Source organism: Engystomops pustulosus, chromosome 11 (genome assembly GCF_040894005.1).
Source record: "Engystomops pustulosus chromosome 11, aEngPut4.maternal, whole genome shotgun sequence".
In the NCBI taxonomy this organism is placed as follows: Eukaryota; Metazoa; Chordata; class Amphibia; order Anura; family Leptodactylidae; genus Engystomops; species Engystomops pustulosus.
Genome location: NC_092421.1, coordinates 13,240,648 through 13,263,037, shown reverse-complemented (window position 1 = coordinate 13,263,037; position 22,390 = coordinate 13,240,648). Strand labels below are relative to the sequence as shown.

At 43.0% G+C, this 22,390-nt stretch overlaps 1 protein-coding gene across 2 annotated transcripts in view; it reads left to right on the top strand.

Moving 5' to 3' along the window:
- Positions 1 to 3,350, top strand: part of ARID5B (AT-rich interaction domain 5B) — a 232,458-nt gene extending 229,108 nt beyond the window's left edge. For both annotated transcript variants that reach the window (XM_072131033.1, XM_072131034.1), the window contains one exon: positions 926 to 3,350. In XM_072131033.1, the coding sequence (XP_071987134.1) occupies positions 926 to 3,070 (2,145 nt within the window). In that variant the 3' untranslated portion in view covers positions 3,071 to 3,350. The remainder of the gene's footprint in view (positions 1 to 925) is intronic.
- The last annotated feature ends 19,040 nt before the right edge of the window (positions 3,351 to 22,390 follow it).

Below are 22,390 nucleotides of genomic sequence, written 5' to 3'. Positions count from 1 at the left end.
TGTCCTAGACAAGACACAACACTGGTCGTAGGGTCCTGGGGGGATAGGGGGGGGACCACGACGACGACGACTCTAGACAGCAAAATGCAATGATTTAGTAACGAAGATATTATCATGCATCGCATATTCCGCTCAAAAGAAATACAGACAGACACAAAACCCATCTCAGAAGACGGTCACCTCTCGATGGATTTGTCAACGTCTCCTTTATGTCCTCTTTGTAAATGGCTTGTCGTTAATGTCTACCTATTTATTTGTTTCTAACAATCAAAAATTCTATGATTTTTTTTTAATAATATAGGTTTATAAGGGTTCCCAGTAAAGTTCTACAAACCCAATCCATAAATAAAGCACAGAGGTAAAGGGGCTGGACCACATTTCATTGTTATCCCCATAACCCTAAGGGTTAATAACTAGAGCAGTGAAGTTTTGACTACTGGGACGTCGGCTAGTCACGAGAACAAGGGTTCCTGTTCTCACCCGTTAACGAAGTGTCAGGTCGAACTTATGTCTTGCTGCTTCATTCAATTCTGAGTTTGCAAGTTTTCCCTTTTACATAAGATATGGGAAAACAAGCATATGAGAGAGGGTCCAGCTGCACCCTCACAGTGGATGAGATTGGGGGAGATAGGCAAGCACTGAGCTCTGCACTTTACAGCAATGAAGAAAGCTGCGGGACACATGCTCAACCTCTCTCTCTCACGCTCTCTCAATTAGTGACCCTTCTTCTTGTGATCATTGGGAGCCCGTTCTTGTGATGGTTCCAACATTTGAACCCAAGTATAATGATCGTACTGCCAACAAAGAGGGGTCAAATAGTTATAGCCAAATAAGTATAGGATTACTAGTTCTAATATGATCTTTAAATTTACCCTAGGTTAATTATTTCAATTCTTTCGAGCTAACACTGTTTATGTTCTTTTAGGGTTCATCGTTGGAGGAAAATCAGGATGTCAATGAGAAGAACCTGTCTTTTACTTGCGATTCAGAGGAGAGCAAGCCAATGGTAGACAATGCAGAATTTTTAGATGATCACTCCATGCCTCTGGATGAAGAAGACCTGGATGAGGTGGCTCCTAGAACCGGCCATGTGAAAGATGCAGATAAAATGCATTCAGAAGCGATTCCCATTGACTCATTCCACCATGACATGAAGGAGAATAATTCCAGTTCAGATGAGGATGATGAGGATGATGATGAACCAGAAACCCTTCTAGAAAGTGCCACTGGACTAAAAACAGAGCACTGCAAGCAAGAATTGCCAGATCCTTCAGAAAGGGATGTACGGGAAGGACATTACAACACGTTTCCCTCAATTCAGGTCCATGTGGCAGATGATAAAATTCCAGATATGCCGGATTACATTGCAAACTGTACAGTTAAGGTGGACCCATTGGTCTCGGATGACCTTAAAAATCCTCTGGACAGCAAAGTTTTACAGAATGCATTGAAGCAGAATCCCAAAGTGTACTTGGTTCAGACTCTGGACATGTTGAAAGAGAAAGATACTTCGTCATCTTCATCATCAAATGAAGAATCATCATTCAGTTACACACCTCTGCTGTATTCAAGGGGAAACCCCGGAATAATGTCTCCGTTAGCAAAAAAGAAGCTTTTGTCGCAGGTTAGCGGGGCTTCTCAGACAGGAAGTTACCCCTACGGCTCACCGCCGCCGCTAATTAGCAAAAGCAAATTAAATTCCAAAATAAAAGCATCTGAACCTTTAGTGCAAACTCATCAGGTATCAAACTCTGAAGCGGTGACTATAAACAGACCCTCTGTGATACAACATGTACAAAGTTTTAAGCAAAAAACGTCAGATGACAAAAAGAGCATAAACGACCTGTACAAAAGCAGTGCTTTAAACAAAGCAGACTCTTACCGCTGTGAATTTGCCAAGCAGCATCAGAGTGTGTTGGCAGAGTCCTACTCCTTGAAGTCCAGTATGCTTGAATGCAAAGAAAAAATGGCCGAGAAGAGGGCTGCGCACAACTCCAACGTGCCGGCCTTTTTGGCAGAGTTTTATTCATCGCCTCATCTGCATCGGCTATACCGGCACACAGAGCACCATCTTCATAATGAACATTCATCAAAATACCACCCTCGGGAAATGTATAGAGAAAGTGAAAATGCGTCGTCTACACACAAGCATCTAGAGAAACTTCACTACCATCACTCGGTACATCAACAAGAAAAACAGAATGTCCCTGAAAATATGGACGATCAGCCGACGGACTTGAGCCTTCCAAAATCTATGCACAAGCACACTTCAAAAATGCCAGGAACAAACCTCTCTCATCAACTAGTACATCATCAAGAAGGCAAAACTCATCAAAGTCCATTTCAAGTTCCAAATAGCAAGGCTATTGCCATAGACTGTAACCCAAAAGCCTGTAGAGTATCGCCGATGCCCATACAAGTTTCAAAAAGGCACACAGAATCGCTTCACAGGCCCATTAAGGCCCACAGACTTGAAAATGTAAGAAAGATGGAAGCCATGGTCCATCCAATCACAGTTGGGAAAGCGAGTTCTCAGAACTTCGGGACCTCGCGATCACTGAAAAGGAATTTAGAGGATATGGACAGCTCCATCTGCGAGAAAAAAATCAGAGCGGTGTCTCCTCTAAATATACCAAAGGAGATATCGGGTCAGGAGGGTGAAAGCAGCAAATCACTGCATGACATTCATTCTGGTAGTATGATGGAGACTCACAAGTATCCACTGTCAACGCCGATCTTTACAGGGATCTATCCCGGAGGTTTGTGTAGCGGGCTAAGCACGCGCATCCCACCCGCCTATTCTCATCCACTGCAGTACTTGAAAAACCAGAGTGTGCTTTCACCACTAATGCAACCCCTAGCCCTCCATTCCTTGATGATGCAGAGACAATATCTAACCAACTCCACTAACTCTCACCAGTTATATAGACATTTGGCTTCCGCCTCCCCAGTAGGAACTTCATACGGTGACCTACTACACAACAACATTTATCCTTTATCGGCAATCAACCCGCAGTCGGCTTTTCCCTCCTCCCAGCTCTCGTCTGTACATCCCAGCACAAAACTTTAAGCTTGTGGCAAAAAAAACAACAAAAAAAAACAATTGTTAATACTTTAGCTACATTCCTTGCCTAGCACAATATTCTGCATACAAACACGCTGTGCTGTACTGTGCGAGGCACGCTATAACCATATACGTTACATACTAGAGGTAAGAACAATGGAGTCAAGGTCACGCTGTGTTGGTTACGTTTTATCCTGGCGACTGCTTGCACAAAAAAAAAAATAAACTACTACCATGTAGAGAACCTAGTGCCCTCCACACCTAAAAATAATAATAAAAAAAAGCTGGAATATTGTAGGCTCAAACGTCATGGCATACTCTAGAGGCTTTTGCTTTTTTTTTTTTTTGCCTGTTAAAAGGTTCAATCAATGCAATGTATAGTTACAAGTAAATTTTAACACTATAAAAACGGCAGAAGAAAGTTAAACACTGTTTTATTCAACTGTACATATCTGCCGCCGTCACTGTCTGTTCTATTAATTTATATGGATTAAGCCGCCCTACGTTGATTTTTATGCTTTTTTTTAATTTTTTTTTTTTTATTTTATTTTATTAAAACAGTTATGTGTAAACGGCAAGGTCATGTCGAGAGGTTGATTTTGTGTGTGTGGACAGGACTGTAACTTAAGACTAAGCTTTCTACTATCCATGCATGTTTATGTATACAAAACCCAAATCGTTACCCCGGTATCCACATTGCCAGAGCCTAACGGTATTGCATAGACAAGACATGATTGGGATATAATTGGTATATAATGTAATGGACATCGCGGTTATGTGTTCCTTCATGCACATTAAGGCTTTGTGCTGCCTACTGTTACAACATGAATCTATAGCAGACTCCCCCCCCCCCCCCCCCCATCATCTTAGATTATCTACTTGTTTTCTATGTTGGGGTTATTCGGCAGTCGGTAGGAAACTTCCAATCCCAATGACACCCCGCCGGCCCTCTGCATCCGTTGTGATTCAGGAACAACAATGTATTTATGGACTTTGATGTAGTAATTTGCACTTCTTACCATACAGGAAGGTCACAATTCAGAATTTTTCTGGTGTGACATTATGTACGTGGCTCCTCTACGATCTGGTCACCAACTACAGTATAACTTGACAATCTGCAATGATTAAGAGGGACACTAACAGTCATACATGAATGGCAAAAGGTTACGCTCTTCATTGTTCTACTCCATAGAAACGTTGGGTTATGGAAGAAAATTTACAAATGAATCATAATATTGAATGTTACGTGAAGAAATGTTGACATATGCACACTGCTCGTCTCACTACTTTGGCCTTGCTCTACTATAAAAAGGTCAATCTCTCCAAACTAAGCGAGAATTCAACTGTCCTAGATTCCTGCCCCTCTCCCTGAATACCACAGACGTGTTTTGGTTTTAGCTATTTTGTATAATGAGAATATATAAGAACCATCATATTCCTGGACTTGGAGGGAGGACCAACATCTAGCTCTAGAATGAGGGCCCTTCGACTACTTTTTAATGGAGCTACAACCTACCATGGCTCCCGTGGCAACTTCCATTGGCGATCCAAAATCACCCTCTACTTGGTGTCGTGCAGTGGAAACCTTTGAAATAATATTCTAGAATCAAGATTCCATTGGAATGACAATCCAATAGTAAAAAGACCCCAATGGTTTCCCCAATGTTGCAGTCTCTTCACTCTTTGAATACCTCGAATTGTGTGCATTCAGAGAACCAAAATCATTGCTGGTTACACGATGGACAAAGAGGTGAACAGCTCATTAGATGACCGGAAACCTTCATTGTTCATTACGCATCTTAAAGAATGACACCAATGAACTGAACTGCAATGGATACAGAAAAAATCTTGGAATTATCTCATTATCTTTTGCTGAAACTAGTAAATTTTGTAGCAAATTTGGTCATAACGGTCTCAAAGGCAACCTTTGTGGGTGGTTTGGTGTCTCAAATCATCCTCAGGTTTCCCAAATCATCCCATGTTACCTCTGTCTGGTCCACAATAGAAAAACACATACACAATAATATATTTATACTACATATAGATAGAAAAGTTAGATTTCCTGGTCTCATTACATCCTTTAGCCAATGTTTCCTCATTTCATGAACAGCGAGACAGATGAGCATGATGCGGACCTGTTTATCTGAATCTACAGATACTGCAAAAATACTGAAACCTAGTGCAATTCCCACTGGTGCAGATATTGTAAAAAAACTACATAAACATTTGGGAAACTTTAGTCCGATGGGCCGTTTACAGGACATTGCTGCTTGTGAGCCATGGAGGAGCCAAGTTAACACGCTCAAGTAAACAAAGCCCATCTTGAAACAAAATTGTTTTTTTAATGCATATTAAGCCGTGTCCCCTGAATGTATTCAGTATACAGAGTGTAAAACACAGTGTGGGAGAAGCAATGGCCTGCACAGCATCCAGTTTTCTGGTGTACAAGCCTCGAAATAGTCATAATTCCTGGCACACGTTACGGAGTTGTGACTATTTTCCTCCTTGTATCACCTCCACCGGAGGTGGTCAAGGTGTCCGGCTTGGGGCAGAATTGTCTAGCCGGACAACCAAATATGTCATAAGCCCAGAGCCCCTAGATAGATCTGGTAGTGTTTTTTTTTTTTTTTTAACCAATCGCCAGCATATAATAACACCCCCCCCCCCCAGTATATAAGTGGGTAGCATTCAATTTAAAAAAATATATTTATAAAAGACACAAAGAACATAAATAAAAAAAAAAAAAAGATCATTTGATTTAAAATCTATTTGTTGACGTAGTTGATCCGCTCAGTTCTATGTTAAAAGTATCCAGCGATCACTATTACCTACCTGTGGTTAATGATTTATTTTCTGAAATTTCACCATGGGTGACCCTAAATGAGCAGATGTTGCAATTGGTCAATACAAGGCGTTCCAATGCATATCACATTACTACACCATCCTGACACCAATCCGACGGATTTCTCTGCATCCACATTCCCTATAATTTATACCTGGAGTCATATTGGATAGTGAATAGAACAGGAGGCATTAAGTTCCTTTCTCAGGGTGCGGTCACACGTCGCGTTTAATGCATGCGTTTAAAAACGCATTGGAATAGCTGAAGAGTGATTTGCCTAATTAAACAGCTGTTAACACCTGCATTAACGAATGTGTTAACCGCGATGTTAACGCATGCATTAATGGTTGCGTTTTGTAAACACATGTGTTTTAAACGCATGCGTTAAACGCGACGTGTGACCGCACCCTCAGTGTTGTGGCCAGACGTAGTTACTGCAGATTAGCCCCATTTAATTGATTGAGAGCTGAGCTGAAATTACTCGGCTCAGCCACTACACCAAGAACAGAGTGGTTTGTCCCCAGTTACAAATGCCTCCAATCTGATGGACCACGGTGTGGAGGCCTGGTACCTTACCTTTGATACCTTACAATTTAAAGGAACCTCACTGTTACATGAACATGTGCTTTATGGGGAAGCAAGTAATAGGACATGTTCAGGCCATGTTTGTAAGCCCATAGAAAAATTATTTTTCCATGTGCTATCCTTTGAATCAACAGTTGGCACACAGATTAAAATATTATGCAGGGAGACTCTGTGCACTGAGATTTATGACTTAAGCTTCCCTTTCCTTAGCAGATCATTAACCTATTAATGAAAGAAGTAGCAGTAGATCGGTATACGGTCAAGTTACTGGACAATGTACAAAAACATATCTAGTCCTTCTAGTTGTGTGCGGGCCGCAAGTTTGGTTGCAAATAGGGAGAACTTCTAAATCAGCGAACTTATGTATCTCTCACCCAATCCAAACTTGCCAATTTGTGGACTATGCAAATCTATATGATTTTCCCTAAAATAATATTCTATATCCTCATGCCTTCTATAAAACAGCTAGCCATGCAGTACATGTATTCAGAATCTGATATTCTTGTAGAAGTATAACTGCTGACACATTAGTAACTAGTCCCAAGGAGAAATGTATTGAAAGAATTCAAGTTTTTTTGCTTTCTAAGCCATTTATAAGGGCAGTGCCTCTAGAACAGTCTATGAATTCCTGAATATATTAATCAGAAGACTGAGCCCTTGTTATTCTCGCTGACGTTCAACCCGGTTTGCAAATTTTCTTCACCGTGCTAAAATCGAGTAATATTAACACACACCTGTTACCTCCCATATTCATGAGCTGGGAGCTGCTACCTGGGGTCTTATGAATAGTTATGAAACTCTGAATATTAATTTAAAAAAAGCCTTAATGATGTCACGGCTTCTATTGAATTGATAAGGGTCGGTCTGAATATTGGCAGCGTCGGGGGGTAGGGGGCAGGTGCTCCCTAATGCAGTAAAGATTTCCGGATCACACTTATTTTTAGTTGGAATTAATCCAAAGATTAGAATTTTGTGAAGTATTTCTCTTCCGTGGTTTGGTTAAAGGGGTTGTCCGAGAGTTGTGAAAAAAACTAAAGGTGGCCGGAGGGGGCTGCTTAAAAAAATAAAGATTTACTTACCTTCCGGTGCCCTCCGGGTGTCCCGCGCTGCTGTCACTCCGGGCGCCATGGCCGGGCCGCCATGGCCGCCGGAGCAGCACTGGACTCAGCTTCCGGCCGCCCGTGGCCAGCCACGCCTACCCGTCCCTATTTACAGCATTGTGTATGGGGGCCGGAAGGTTGTCAGGTCCGGCCGGAAGCTGAGTCCAGCGCTGCTCCGGCGGCCATGATTGTTTACATGGCGCCTGGAACGTAGCAACAGCAGCGCAGGACACCGGAGGGCGCCGGAAGGTAAATAAATCTTTATTTTTTTAAGCAGCGCCCTTTAGTTTTTTTTCACAACTCTCGGACAACCCCACTAAACACAGTTATGGGGGGGGGGGGGGGGACACCGGGTCGTACTCGAGCTTTACCAAGCCATAAAGCCATTCATAGAAGACGTTATATGTAAAACCGCTTGATTATCTCGCACACTGGGCACGGACACTTTGCTGTGCACATAAACCGCCATGAATTATGCCTTATTCAGATGAAAACAAATGGAAGTAAATGTAACTACTGCCAGATCTCTGACGAGAATTATATTAATACTGCGCCGCCTTTGTTCTCTAATCATTTCGGTGTAAACATTAGAGAGATGAAAGCATTTAACATTCCACATTCCCAGGCAGACTTCGGTCTATGGAAACGTTCAGGCATAAGGGGAATTGATATTTTAGAAAATTATAGAGAGAATAGGAGGTAATTAGCGGCTGATTTAAACGTTATACATTGGGCTCTCATGAGTGCTGTAAAATCTGCTCGTAGGTATGCGACGGCGTTACTGGCTGTTCTACGGTTTTACGACGGCACATTATTACCGCGCCTAAAAGAACATTACAGAACACAATGGGAAATGTCACATATTATCCGGGCGGTGTTTACAGGTCACTCAAAGAAGCAGCTACGACAATGACTATACACAAACTATGGCTAGCTAGGAGGAGTACACGATAATTTCAGCACTGATACATTAGTATAGTACTAGAAATGTAGCCATTTCTGCATCGAGTTATAGGCAAAGGCCTAATTATTATTCTAGAAATGGACACAAATTGAGATTGTGTTTTTGGATTCCATTGTCCCGGTGTAAGGCCCAGTTCACATATCAGCGATTTCCCTCAGTTATTTTTAGGCAAAATAACTATAAACACACGGAACAGGTACAAGTGACCATACAGAGGAAAGATTGGAAAGACTTGCACCCGTTAGGTGTGACACCACTCCAGTTATCTTGCGCCAAAACCAGATGACCTAACAGAGATGTGAACTGGACCTAAGAGATGTGAAGACAAAGCCCCCTTAGCTGGGAGCAACACCACTGAGGGCGCATGGTTTACCCTTTATAGCACAATAAGGTTTAATTTTATTTTAGGATTTTTAATGAAAACAGTAAAGGGAAATAACACAGATCTAGCCATGCTCAGCTCAACCTCTCGCTAAGGATATTAAAGGACATCTACCACCAGGATGAAGGATTGTAAACCAAGCACACTGACATACTGTGTGTGCCCCCCTCTGGCAGGATCTGCTCTTCTTTTAGCTTCATATGCCCGCATTTTTACAAAAAAAAGACATTCAAAACTATGCAAATGAGCCTAAGGGGCTCCAAGCTCCATTAACATCTATGGAGCCTGGAGTCCCTTATTTGGATAATTTTTAATGCCTTTTTTTGTAAAAATAGGGACATAAAAAGCTAAAAGAACAGCAGATGTACAGCATGTAAGTGTGTTGTGTTTAAAATCCTTGATCTTAATGGTAGATTGCCTTTAAGTATAGGCTGAAGAAGGGTCACCAACCATTAGCCTCGGGACTATTGGCAGCTACACCCATAACATTGTGGGTAGATTCACTGTTACCATATAATATAATCTGATTACTTGCACTGCAGTTACTTATTGATATTGGTTTCTTATGAATATAACACCAGTAGATGATATTATTTCCCTCTTATTATCTGTAAATAAGAGAAGCCGTCGATGTCGCACTGTGTTTCTGCTCCATTTACCACGGTCGTGTTTGTTTTCTATGTCTTTAATACATTAGCTGTCAGTCGGGAGGTAATGACGCTTAGAAGAATGGCTGACAGAAATGGTTGAATTTTAGCTAATAAGAAAACGGGGAAAACCATTGTAGTTAATGTGGTTACAGAGCATGTAACAGTGTCAGGGAAGACATCTCCCTGGTGATGATGGAACAAGGACATCTATATAATACGTCTGGATCATTAGAGTATTTTATAAACCCATTGACGGACTACAGACGGTTGTAAATGGAGCAGAAGACCAGGGAACCCGCAAGGGACTTTGTCCCACAACTGCTACTGCAATTTCCTAATTAATGTGTACAACCAGCACTGTAAAATCCCCTCAAAGAGAAACAAAACTTTCCAAAAAGTAACTTTAAGTTTCCACTTTAACAAATCTATCTAGTAATCATTGGGCAGGGTTAGCCCCAACTCACCAGCATTCCCAAAGTTTACGTGTCCATATAAAATCAAGACTGGTACATCCTGAAGTGATGACTCCTACAAGTATATCCAATTGAAGAAGAACCGATTCTGTTTTCCTGAACCGATTTTTGTCCCGCTACAAAACCCACAAAATGAAAATTTCCTAAGACCGGTTGTAAGTGGACAAGTTTGTTCAGACAAAATCGTTCCTTGTGTTTGCCGGATTTTTCCAACGCAAACCTAGAGCTCCTGGATTGAAATACTGAGTTGGGTTCAGCAGTTTGGGACGGTAGATCTTACAGACACACGGAACTGGTTTTGTCAGAACAAACTTTCCGTGTACAACCAGCCTCAGCATACTGCAGATAACATTGTATTACACCCAATCTGGATTTACGGATATTTGATTCCTATGTTTGGGATATCCGAAAAATGGGATCATTGATCTAATTTTTGAGAGCCATTTATTTGAGAGCCCCTTTATGAACAATTTGTACTAATAGGACACAGATGACTGTGTGGTAGTCATTATAGGTTGGGTGGTAAATTGTATGTGTGCTCAGTAAGAGGCCTCATGCACACAAACATATATGGTGGCCAAAACTAAGTGCAGAAATTACTGCTAGCTCACAGTTGCTATTGACTTGTATTATGTACAGTCATGGTACTGTGGGACCGCTGTGACCAAGGGAGACCACCCGGCTCGTATGGAGACGAGCATTCACCCCTCCCATCTCCACTAGACAAAAACATTCCCCTGTTTGTGGTCCGTTTCAGCACACAGTCATGTGCATGAGGCCCAATGTTGATGCTGCTCTGGACCCTAGAAGTCATAGCGCTCACAGCTTCATCAATACTTGTCCTATTATGAATCCCACCTAAAAACCACACCCGTCATACATTATATCCCATTCACTTTGCCATCATTACATTTCATTTGCAGTATGTCACTATATAAAATTATGGATTTTTAAACTACAAGTATTTTTTTTTAAAGCAGGCCGCAGATCGGCTTCTAAATGAACACTATTGGCAGAAACCCCCCGCTGGATTATTTGTTTAAAAAACTGCTTACAGGAATCTTGGATGCGGTTCAAAAAGACGGTTGAATTCTCGTCTCAGCTAAGAGCAGATTAGAAAGAAAATGTTTTAGAAAAAGGGGCTTTGTTTGCATTGTGTAAGTTCAAGAGGATTTCATACTGAATTGCACAAGTCTATTTTGTGCAATTAAACCATTGTTTGAAGTTTGGGAAGAGAAAAAAAAAAAATCTAATTGGCGATCCTCGTAAATCTCGGGAGAGCGTTCGCTTCCATGGAATGTTGTGGCGCACGATTCTACTCATTCATTACCAGTTCCCAAGGTTGTGAGATACAAATTCCCCTAACCCCTGGCATATCGTGATCTTAAATCACCGGGAGGCATATCGTGATCTTAAATCACCGGGAGGCATATCGTGATCTTAAATCACCGGGAGGCATATCGTGATCTTAAATCACCGGGAGTGTGGGGCCGATGTCCTCAGAAACCGCCCGTCTAGCCCCGGTAGTCACATGACCTCCTAAAATACATTCTGCTAAACATTTTATTGTCAGGAAATATCAGGTTTTCTTGTTAAGAACAAACTTCTTGCTTGTGATGCATGAGCTCCGAGAAGTCCCGTCGTAGCCCAAGCTGTAGCCACTCATCCCCGTGTATTGTTGTGCCTTGCGGAGAACGTCTTCTAATACCCCATGTCCTCTCCATGTGAGTGTGTCGTACAGCACCTCCGATTGAGGAGATACAATCTGTACAGAGGTTTTCACCATGAACTACGCCTTGATCTTTTGTACAAGATGCTCTTTGTATATGCTGTATGTTATGCGTGTGCTGATAGTATCTGTATATGTGCAGGGCAGTGCTAGCCGCTGCATGTCACCTGACCTACATGGGGGCATCTACTTACAAGAAAGTCAACCTAGATTATCAAGTGAAGCATTTCGACGGAGATTTCTGCAAACCGGTCATTAAGGTCTCATGCACACGACCGGGTGTTTTGGCCGTGAGCCGGTAGCACACACGGCGGCTAACTCCTGGTTCCGTTGACTTTTATTGGGCACCGTCACGTGAGGTTCTGTGTAGGGACTGTGCCGAATTCCTACACCGTAAAAGACAAGGCAGGTCCAATTCCTGTCCATCTTTACAGCCCAGGTAGTCGCTTCCTATGGACATTTAGCCGGCTCACAGCCCGTTGCTGGAGGCCCACACAATGCAGTTTTGTGTACACGAGGCCTTAGAATGAGAAACTGTTTAACCTCTACTTTGTCATGTTGACACGTGCACTTTATGCTCAGATTTATAATTCGGATGCGGTCACTTCTGCATGGCCTAGTGAAACCGGCTTTTTGTTACCCCCCTTCACCCGTCCCGAGCACGTGATGCCATAAAGGCTGCTATGGTCAATGGAGTTTCTGGCTGCCCTCCCCCATTCCTTGTTGCCTTTTATACATCCGTATTATGTAACCTTGTAGAAAATCCCACCTACCGGACTCTTAGAGCATGTTTTGACCCATTTAAAGGGGCTCTCCAAGATTAGCTTGCGTTTCTTGCATACGTAGCGGCAAACTTATCTATAGGCAAGATCTGATATTGCTGCTCAACCCTATATAAGTGAGCCGGGCAAAAATTTAATACAGGCAGTCCCCGGGTTACATACAAGATAGGGTCTGTAGGTTTGTTCTTAAGTTGAATTTGTATGTAAGTCGGAACTGTATATTTTATCACTGTAATACCAGACAGAACTTTTTTGGTCTCTGTGACAATTGGATTTTAAAAATGTTGGGTTGTCATAAGAATCAATATTAACACTAAAGCTTCATTACAGACACCTGTGATAACTGTTATAGCTGATTATTGTAGCCTAAGGCTAAAGTACAGTAAATTACTAATATCCAGTGGTCCGCTTGTAACTGGGGTCGTATGCAAGTCGAGTGTTCTTAAGTAGGGGACCGCCTGTACTTGCCATGAAAAAAGTGCTACTGGATCTGGATCTATAAGAAGAGCCTTTATTCCAATCCTCATGACCCCCTTCAAACAATTTGTGCCTACATTATCCCTAAGCAAGGGTCCATATGATTAACCCTCTAATCTATTAGACCCCAACACTTCATTATCTCCACCATTTCAAAAAAATAGTTCATGAAACTCTTGGTATTGCATGAAAATATCTTCATTATTGGCTTTGTATTTTATAAGCAATGATTATTTTGATAATATTTATGGGATTCGATTATTTATAATGGAAAAAAAAAAAATAATAATAATAATAAAAAATAAAATCATGATATATTATTCTAAGATGCTGAGCCCTGAGGTGTCCCTGGAAATTACTGTCGGATGTTGGGGACTCATAGATGAATATCTGGGAATGGGCCGCACCCCATCATTATGTGAAGGGTAATCTCACACGGTTCTATTAGCCACAAGCACTTACAAAGGAGACTTTGCTGTAAATGTGTGACCTTATTGGAGATGTTTGTTCATATATTGCTGGCTGTGTATATATATATTTTTTAACAGAAAACCAATAATCTGCTGTAAATATTGTACACATTTTGTGATTCGAGTCCTGTAGCTACAAAGCAGTGTACGTGAATATCTGTATATAGACTATAAAGGCCCAGTAATGGATTTCAATTGAAAAAAGGTTATTGAGTAACCTCCTCTAAACACTACACCCCCCCCCCCCGAAACCGCTGAGCCAAACCCTGACACTCGATTTTTGTATGTTTTCCAAATCTTACCTATCCAAAAAAAAAAAAAATCGCTTTTGATACTGTATCATGTGCTAATACAATTTCCCTATCACATAGCAGACAAAAAGATATTTTGTACTTTTTGATCCACTGTAATATTTAATAAAATATTACTATGAACTTGGTTTGGCTGTAATTGTTCTTCTTTACTCAGCCCGAGATATTACAAACAAAATTGTCAGCCAAAGTTTATTTTAAAGGGAACCCGTCATACTAAAGAAGGAGCCCGATGAAGACAGCATGTTATAGAGCATGAGGAGCTGAGCAGATTGTACATAGCGTCCTATCTGCAGGCAGCATGTTATAGAGCATGAGGAGCTGAGCAGATTGTACATATCGTCCTATCTGCAGGCAGCATGATATAGAGCAGGAGGAGCTGAGCAGATTGTACATAGTGTCCTATCTACAGGCGGCATGTTATAGAGCAGGAGGAGCTGAGAAGATTGTACATAGTGTCCCATCTTCAGGCAGCATGTTATAGAGCAGGAGGAGCTGAGCAGATTGTACATAGTGTCCTATCTGCAGGCAGCATGTTATAGAGCAGGAGGAGCTGAGCAGATTGTACATAGTGTCCTATCTACAGGCAGCATGTTATAGAGCAGGAGGAGCTGAGCAGATTGTACATAGTGTCCTATCTGCAGGCGGCATGTTATAGAGCAGGAGGAGCTGAGAAGATTGTACATAGTGTCCCATCTTCAGGCAGCATGTTATAGAGCAGGAGGAGCTGAGCAGATTGTACATAGTGTCCTATCTGCAGGCAGCATGTTATAGAGCAAGAGGAGCTGAGCAGATTGTACATAGTGTCCTATCTGCAGGCAGCATGTTATAGAGCAGGAGGAGCTGAGCAGATTGTACATAGTGTCCTACCTACAGGCAGCATGTTATAGAGCAGGAGGAGCTGAGCAGATTGTACATAGTGTCCTATCTGCAGGCGGCATGTTATAGAGCAGGAGGAGCTGAGCAGATTGTACATAGTGTCCTATCTGCAGGCAGCATGTTATAGAGCAGGAGGAGCTGAGCAGATTGTACATAGTGTCCTATCTACAGGCAGCATGTTATAGAGCAGGAGGAGCTGAGCAGATTGTACATAGTGTCCTATCTGCAGGCGGCATGTTATAGAGCAGGAGGAGCTGAGCAGATTGTACATAGTGTCCTATCTGCAGGCAGCATGTTATAGAGCAGGAGGAGCTGAGCAGATTGTACATAGTGTCCTATCTACAGGCAGCATGTTATAGAGCAGGAGGAGCTGAGCAGATTGTACATAGTGTCCTATCTGCAGGCAGCATGTTATAGAGCAGGAGGAGCTGAGCAGATTGTACATAGTGTCCCATCTTCAGGCAGCATGTTATAGAGCAGGAGGAGCTGAGCAGATTGTACATAGTGTCCTATCTGCAGGCAGCATGTTATAGAGCAGGAGGAGCTGAGCAGATTGTACATAGTGTCCTATCTGCAGGCGGCATGTTATAGAGCAGGAGGAGCTGAGAAGATTGTACATAGTGTCCCATCTTCAGGCAAGCTGTCCATAACATTGGGGCGGAGGGGTAAGCAGGATTTCCTATGAGTTCTAACTGTACATTAAAATATTGTATCTATCATATAAAATTAAACACAATGGGGGACATTTACATAAAGTGTCGGTGTCTGCATTGGCTTTGTTACCGACCTGCTCTCGGAAAGAAGATGCACATGTAATATTGTGGAGCTGTGCAGAGACATTTCTGGCGCCGAGACCATTTTCTGTCCCAGGGACTAAAATCTGTCCCGAGCACCAGAAATGTGTCCAACAGTCCCTGCTAGACCAGTTTTCTTTTGGTCTACTTTCCGCCAGTTAACAGCGCCCAAAAAGGGCTGCGACACATATTAATTGTGTCTGAGTTTCCACTCCGCCAAAGCCACGCCCCTTTTCGGAGAAGAGTCGGAGCAGACGGAAAAAGTCATTTTTTCTGGCGCCGCCAGCTAATAAATAGGTCTGAGAGCAGAACATGTGGTGAGAGCCACAAAACTGGCGGAAACGCCATAGTAAATGTCCCCCAGTGTGTAACCTACTGTGCCAAAATCTCCAAGTCTAAAATGTGTACTTGGGACCCACCTATCATGTATTATTAGTTATACCACTCTCCTCATATCTGGAAGAGACACCGTCGGCCCAGGTATGACTGGACATTCTGCAATCCCTTGAAGGGGTTTTACAAATTTAGAAAGTCATGGGTGATTTCTTCAAGGAACAGCGCCACACCTGTCCACAGGAAGTGTCTGGTAGTGCAGCTCAACTCCATTCACTATAATGATTATCTGCAATAACAGACACAGCCATGGAGAGGGGTGGAGGAGTCCTCTCCTTAGTGCAGAGAGTCACTAGAAAGACACATGTAAACGCACTTATAACTGAACAATACCTTGCACCATGCTCCGGGTCTTTGTGGAAACCTTCCCCTTGTCTTCGGTTTTCCTTTTCTGCTTTGGTTGAGGAAGATACTACACATAGTAGTACAGTCATAGTAGTCTATGCTATAAAAAGAAAGACGGACAAAAACGGGTCCAGTTATAACAATGTAACAAAGACTTAAGATGTTTGAACTATTAATCAAAAATGTAATTTGTAAGTGGAAAATTAAATTGGACCACATATAAGGATCCGATTCCACTCCATTTTGCTACCCAGAACCTCTACTTCTGTCAATGAGAAGCGAGAGAACATATACAAGGAGCAGGATTCGTGTGACCAGTATAGGAACCAGACCAGTGGGTGGAGATTCCGGGATTGTGAGATCCGGTAAACAAGTACGATCAAAATCCAACACGAATGTGCTATAAAACACTAAGGCTACATTCACACGACTGTATGGGGCCGATATACGTCCCCATAGACGGCAATGGACGCACAGCGCCGTGCCACTCCATACCCGGGAAAAAGATAGGACATGTCCAACGGCAGTGTGAATGCAGCCTAAGGCTATATTCACACTGCCGTTGCCTGTACCGTACCGGGCTACGGCAGTGCACGGGGAGAGGAGGAGGAGGTGAGCGCAGCTCACCCCCGCCCCTCTCCATAGGAAGTTATGGCGCACGGCGCCGTACTACGGAGAAATATAGGACATGTCCTATCTTTTTCCGGGGTACGCAGCGATACGGTGCCGCACGTGTGCTGCACCGTACCGCTCCCTTAGGGCGCCGTGCGCCCACTGCCGTTCATGGGGGACGTATATCGGCCGTATATATGTCCCCCATACGGCAGTGTGAATGTAGCCCAAGTGTAGATCCTCAAAGCTCTAGGCAGTAGGATACCTGTGTACTAGGGAGATGCGCTCTCTAACCATTGAGGTACATTAAGGTGTCAGAAGACCCTTCGACCCCTAGAGTGTTTCAAATGACTAGACCCCTTTAAAGAAGAACAGTTTACAGTTTGCCCTTCTAAAGCAAAACCTACAAAATCTATTGTACTATTGTATGGGAAGGACTACAATTATTCAAGCTGCTTCCCCTTCTTAAGAAATGGGATGACAATGCAGAATCGGAGGAATCGTTTTCCATAGGATTGAAAGAGGGGGCACTTTCTTTTTTCTCATGACCTTTCCTTCGATTCATAAACATAATAGTTGAAGATGATCTTTATGGTCATGATGTTTCGCTTGAGTGGAAAGAGGAAATTCTATATAAACTCTGCTTGGGGGTAGGGAGCCCTTTCAGGTTTGGGCACTTGATCATGTTGCTTCCATGAATAATGAGATGTGGTTGTCATGGTCCTTGACGTTCCTTGCTCGGAGGCAGCCGTATCACATTCATTGATATATAAGGAGGCATAATAGTCACTGAGGTGTGTCATTTCCCACTTATTTCTTTAAAATGAATATGAATCCATTACAAACAAAACTCTTATTCAAAAACAAAACATTTAACTTTTGGCAGCTGTTTCCCCCCCAAATCTCACTCATTTTGGATTCATATTTTAGCCAAAATATTTTGGAAACAATTGTGTATTGTAGTCTTCGGCCATTCTTCCACATTTACACCTTCCACACTTTTCACCTTTACATGTGAAAGAGAATATTATTTCAAGTAATTCTTTAAAAAATTTAGATAATTTTGGGAGTCTTTAAGGGTAGCGATAAGTGGTGCCAAACTTGCACTTCAGTATGGCTCATAGCAGGCCCGGCAGCACTGAGCATACCCGGGAAAGTGCCGGGGTCCATGGCTCCTGGGAGGCCCACAAAAGGCTGTGCTTAAAGGAATCCATGGGGGTGAGGGGAGATGTATCTAATCCATAGGGTGTGAGGGGGGATTATATAAAATAACTATGAGGGGGTTGTTGATAAACTAGGGAATTTTTAACGCCACCACATGATTTCACGGAAAAAGTGAATTAGTCTCACCGGTAATTCTGTTTCCATAAGTCCACCATGACGGCACCTGGAGGTTGCACCTTGACCTTTGGTAGGGACAGGATGTTGCGAAAGTTATAAGGCCCCTCCTCTGCCGCTGTTCCCCAGTGTCTTCCAAATAACCACCGGAGGTTCTGGTAGAGCGCTAGAAGATATTAGCCAGACATCATTAATAACACAGGGCAGGGTATATATAGCCGTCATGGTGACTTATGGAAACAGAATTACCGGTGAGACTAATTCACTTTTTCCATCACGTCCCCCATGACGGCACCTGGAGACTTACCAGATAAATAGACTAGGGAGGGACCACGGCCTGGAGAACTTTCCGTCCAAAGCTCAAATCATGGCTAGAGGGTAGATCCAGGCGGTAGTGTTTTGGGAATGTCGATGTACTTGACCACGTAGCTGCCTTGCAGATCTGGGAGATAGATGCTCCCCGTTTTTCTGCCCAGGAAGTAGACATAGCTCTAGTAGAATGGGCTGTTATGTTTTCTGAAAGACTCACATCTTGCAGCTGGTAGGATTTAGAGATAGTCTGTTTTATCCACCTAGCAATGGTGGAACTTGATGATTTCTCCCCTTTATTTTTTCCCCCAAACTGAATAAATAGGTTTTTGCACTTTCTGAAAGACTTGGTTCTGTCTAGATAAATTATGACAGCTCTTCTGACATCAAGAGTATGCCAGAGTGCTTCTTTCTCATTCCTTGGGTTGTTACAGAAGGATGGTAAAACGATTTCTTGATTTCTATGGAAGTCTGAGACTACCTTTGGAAGAAAAGACGTATCTAATTTTAGTACTATTTTGTCTTCTGAGATGATCAGGAAGGGTTCTTTGGAGGACAGGGCCTGAAGTTCTCCAATTCTCCTGGCGGATGTTATGGCCACAAGGAAGGAAGTTTTGAGGGATAGGTCTTTCAGGCTGCATTCCGAGAGTGGTTCGAACGGAGGCTTCATAAGGGAGTTTAGGACTAGTGATAAGTTCCATTTAGGAATATCGGATCTGATTGTAGGTCGCAGTCTTATGACTGCTTTCATGAACATCTTCACCCACTTGTGCTCTGCTAAGGGGAAGTCAAAACAGGCGCTTAGGGCCGATATTTGGACCTTAAGGGTGTTAGGTCTTAACCCTTTAGAAAACCCATCCTGTAAAAAATCAAGAATTTTGGCGATATTTGGTTTGCCTGGAATCGGGGGAAGGTCCTCGCACCAAGATATATACTTTTTCCAGATTTTGTAGTATATTTTGTTGGTGATTGGTTTTCTGCTTGCTATTAGGGTTTGTATAACCTGGTGAGAGATTCCTTTAGCTAGGAGCAATTCCCTTTCAGGAGCCAGGCCGCTAGGTTCAGAAACTTCGGGTCTGGGTAAAGAAGAGGGCCCTGGTATAGCAGATCCCTTCTGCAGGGAAGGAAGATGGGTCCTGAGATTGCTAATTTTAACAGTAGTGGGAACCATGGTTTTTTCGGCCAGAATGGTGCTACTAGGATCACTGTCGTCTGACTTGATTGAATTTTTTGTAGGACTCTGGAGATTAGGGGAAATGGAGGGAAAGCATATGCTAGATCTGTCTTCCATGACTGGCTTAAGGCATCCAGTCCTAGAGGGTTGTCCTTGGGTGAGATGGAAAAAAATACCTCTATTTGAGTGTTCTTTTTTGAAGCGAACAGATCTATTGACGGAGAGCCCCATTTCTGGGTTAGGGAAAGGAAGACTTCCCTGTTCAGGGACCACTCGTGTGGGTCCATCTTTTCTCTGCTCAAGAAGTCCGCCGACTGATTTTCTGACCCTTTTAGGAACACCGCTGTTAAGGAGTTTAGGTGATTCTCTGCCCAGGAAAAAATCTTCTTGGTGACCTCCATCAGGTCCGAGGATCTTGTGCCCCCTTGACGGCGAAGATAGGCCACTGTAGTCACGTTGTCTGACAGGATCCTGATATTTTTTACCTGGGTCTTGGGTAGTCTTTTTAGTGTTTCCCATACTGCCGATAATTCTCTTAGATTTGACGATTGTCTTCTCATCCAAGGGGACCATGACCCCTGAAGGTAACGGTCTGGTAGAACGGCTCCCCATCCTGAGGAACTGGCATCTGTTTGGATGACCAGGACTGGAGTCGGGTTCCATGGTATTCCCTTTCCTAGATGATGCTGGTGTTTCCACCAGTTTAGAGAATTTTTGACTTCCAGAGGAATGACCTTCTTGAAGTCTAAATGTTCCAAGTTCTTGTCCCAGATTTTTAATGTCCACGCCTGTAGTGTTCTTACATGGAACTGGCTCCATGATACACAGTTTAGGCAAGCTGTTAAGTGACCTAGTAGTCTCATGGCTGATCGGATACTGCATGACTTTTTCTTTTGGAATTTGTCTATGAAAGAGGTAAGAGATTCTCTCTTGTCCTGTGGGAGAAAAGAAGCTTGGCGCCTGGAATCTAACATCACCCCTAAGAATCTTATCTCCCTCTGGGGGTCTAGATGGGACTTTTGGAGATTTATAATCCAGCCCAGATTTTCCAGGGTTCGGATTGTCCGCTCTCTGTAGTTGAGAAGAGTCAGAGTCGAGTCTGCCACTATGAGGAGGTCGTCCAGATATGGAATAATGGAGATACCTTCTTTCCTCAAAAATGCCGTCACTTCTGCCATGATCTTCGTGAAGATTCTTGGGGCTGATGAAATTCCGAAGGGCAAGGCTCTGAACTGAAAGTGGCAGACTTTCCCTTGTGGTGATTCTACCGCGAATCTTAGGAATTTCTGATGATTTTTGTGTATGGGGACGTGATAGTAGGCGTCCTTTAGGTCGATGGTGCACATTTGTGCGCCTGGGGGAATTAGTGGGGTGGCTGTCTTCACCGATTCCATCTTGAAATATTTGTATCTTATGTTCTTGTTTAGCCGTCTGAGATTTATGATAAGTTGAAGGGTCCCATTTGGCTTTTTCACAAGAAATAAGGGGGAGTAGAAGCCCTTCTTTTCTTCTTCTTTGGGAACTGTAACAATTACCTTCATTGTTAATAGTTCTTGAAGATTCTTCCATAACTGTGTTGTCATTCTCCGAGATGTTAGGTTGGAGACAAGAAATTTTTGTTGTGGAGGGGAGCTGAATTCTATCTGGTAACCTGATTTGATGATACTCAGGATCCACTTGTTTGATGTGATCGTCTTCCATCTGTGGAGGAAGAAAAGAAGACGCCCCCCTACCTGGTAGTCACTGTTTTTTTGACTGATGTGGAAGGTTGGAGAATAGATATCCTCGACCTCTTCCACCTTTGTTGAAGGGCCAGCGGCCCTGTTTTCCTCTGCCTCTGGAGTCTTTAGGATCCCTGGGATTCCGAAAGGAAAAGTTTTTCTGAGGTTTTTTAATTTCCGGGAACCCTTTCTTTTTATCAGAGGCTTTTTCCAGAAGAGTATCTAGTTCAGCGCCGAACATGAAGTCTCCTGTGAATGGGATGTTGCAGAGCTTCGTCTTGGACTTCACATCCCCACCCCACTGTCTAAGCCAAATAGCTCTGCGGACCGAATTAGATAGCGCCCCTTCTTTTGCTGACAGTCTAATGTTCTCTGCTGAAGCATCAGCAAGAAATCCTGTCGCTGAACGCAGCAGCGGTATCGTCTGTAGAAGGAGATTCCTGTCCGCATCTGTTTTAAGGTGGTCTTCTAATTCTCCCAACCAAAAAAACAGAGTTCTTGCTACCGAAGTAGCGGCTATGTTAGACTTGAGGCTAAGCATAGAAGATTCCCAGACTCTGCGGAGTAGGCTATCAGCCTTCCTGTCCATGGGGTCTCTTAATTGGGAAGAGTCCTCAAAAGGCAGGTCCGTTTTTTTCACCACCTTGGACACTTGGATGTCTACCTTGGGGGGGCTGTCCCAGGTTTCTGTCTCTTTGGGGTCAAAGAGTAACCTGTTTCTGAATTCTTTAGTGATGTTTGCCCGCCCCTCAGGATTCTTCCATTCTTCTTGGATGATATCCTTTAGGGTTTGATTTATGGGAAAAACCCTTTTCCTTTTGGATTTTAACCCTCCAAAAAGTTCATCTTGAATGGATTTAGGCTCCACCACCTCTTCCACATTAAGCGTATTGCGTACGGCTTTAAGGAGGTTATCCAATTCATCATTAGAAAAGAGGTATTTTGAGGTTCCTTTGTCCTCGGATACTAAGGAGACGTCCTCAAGCGAGTCCTTCC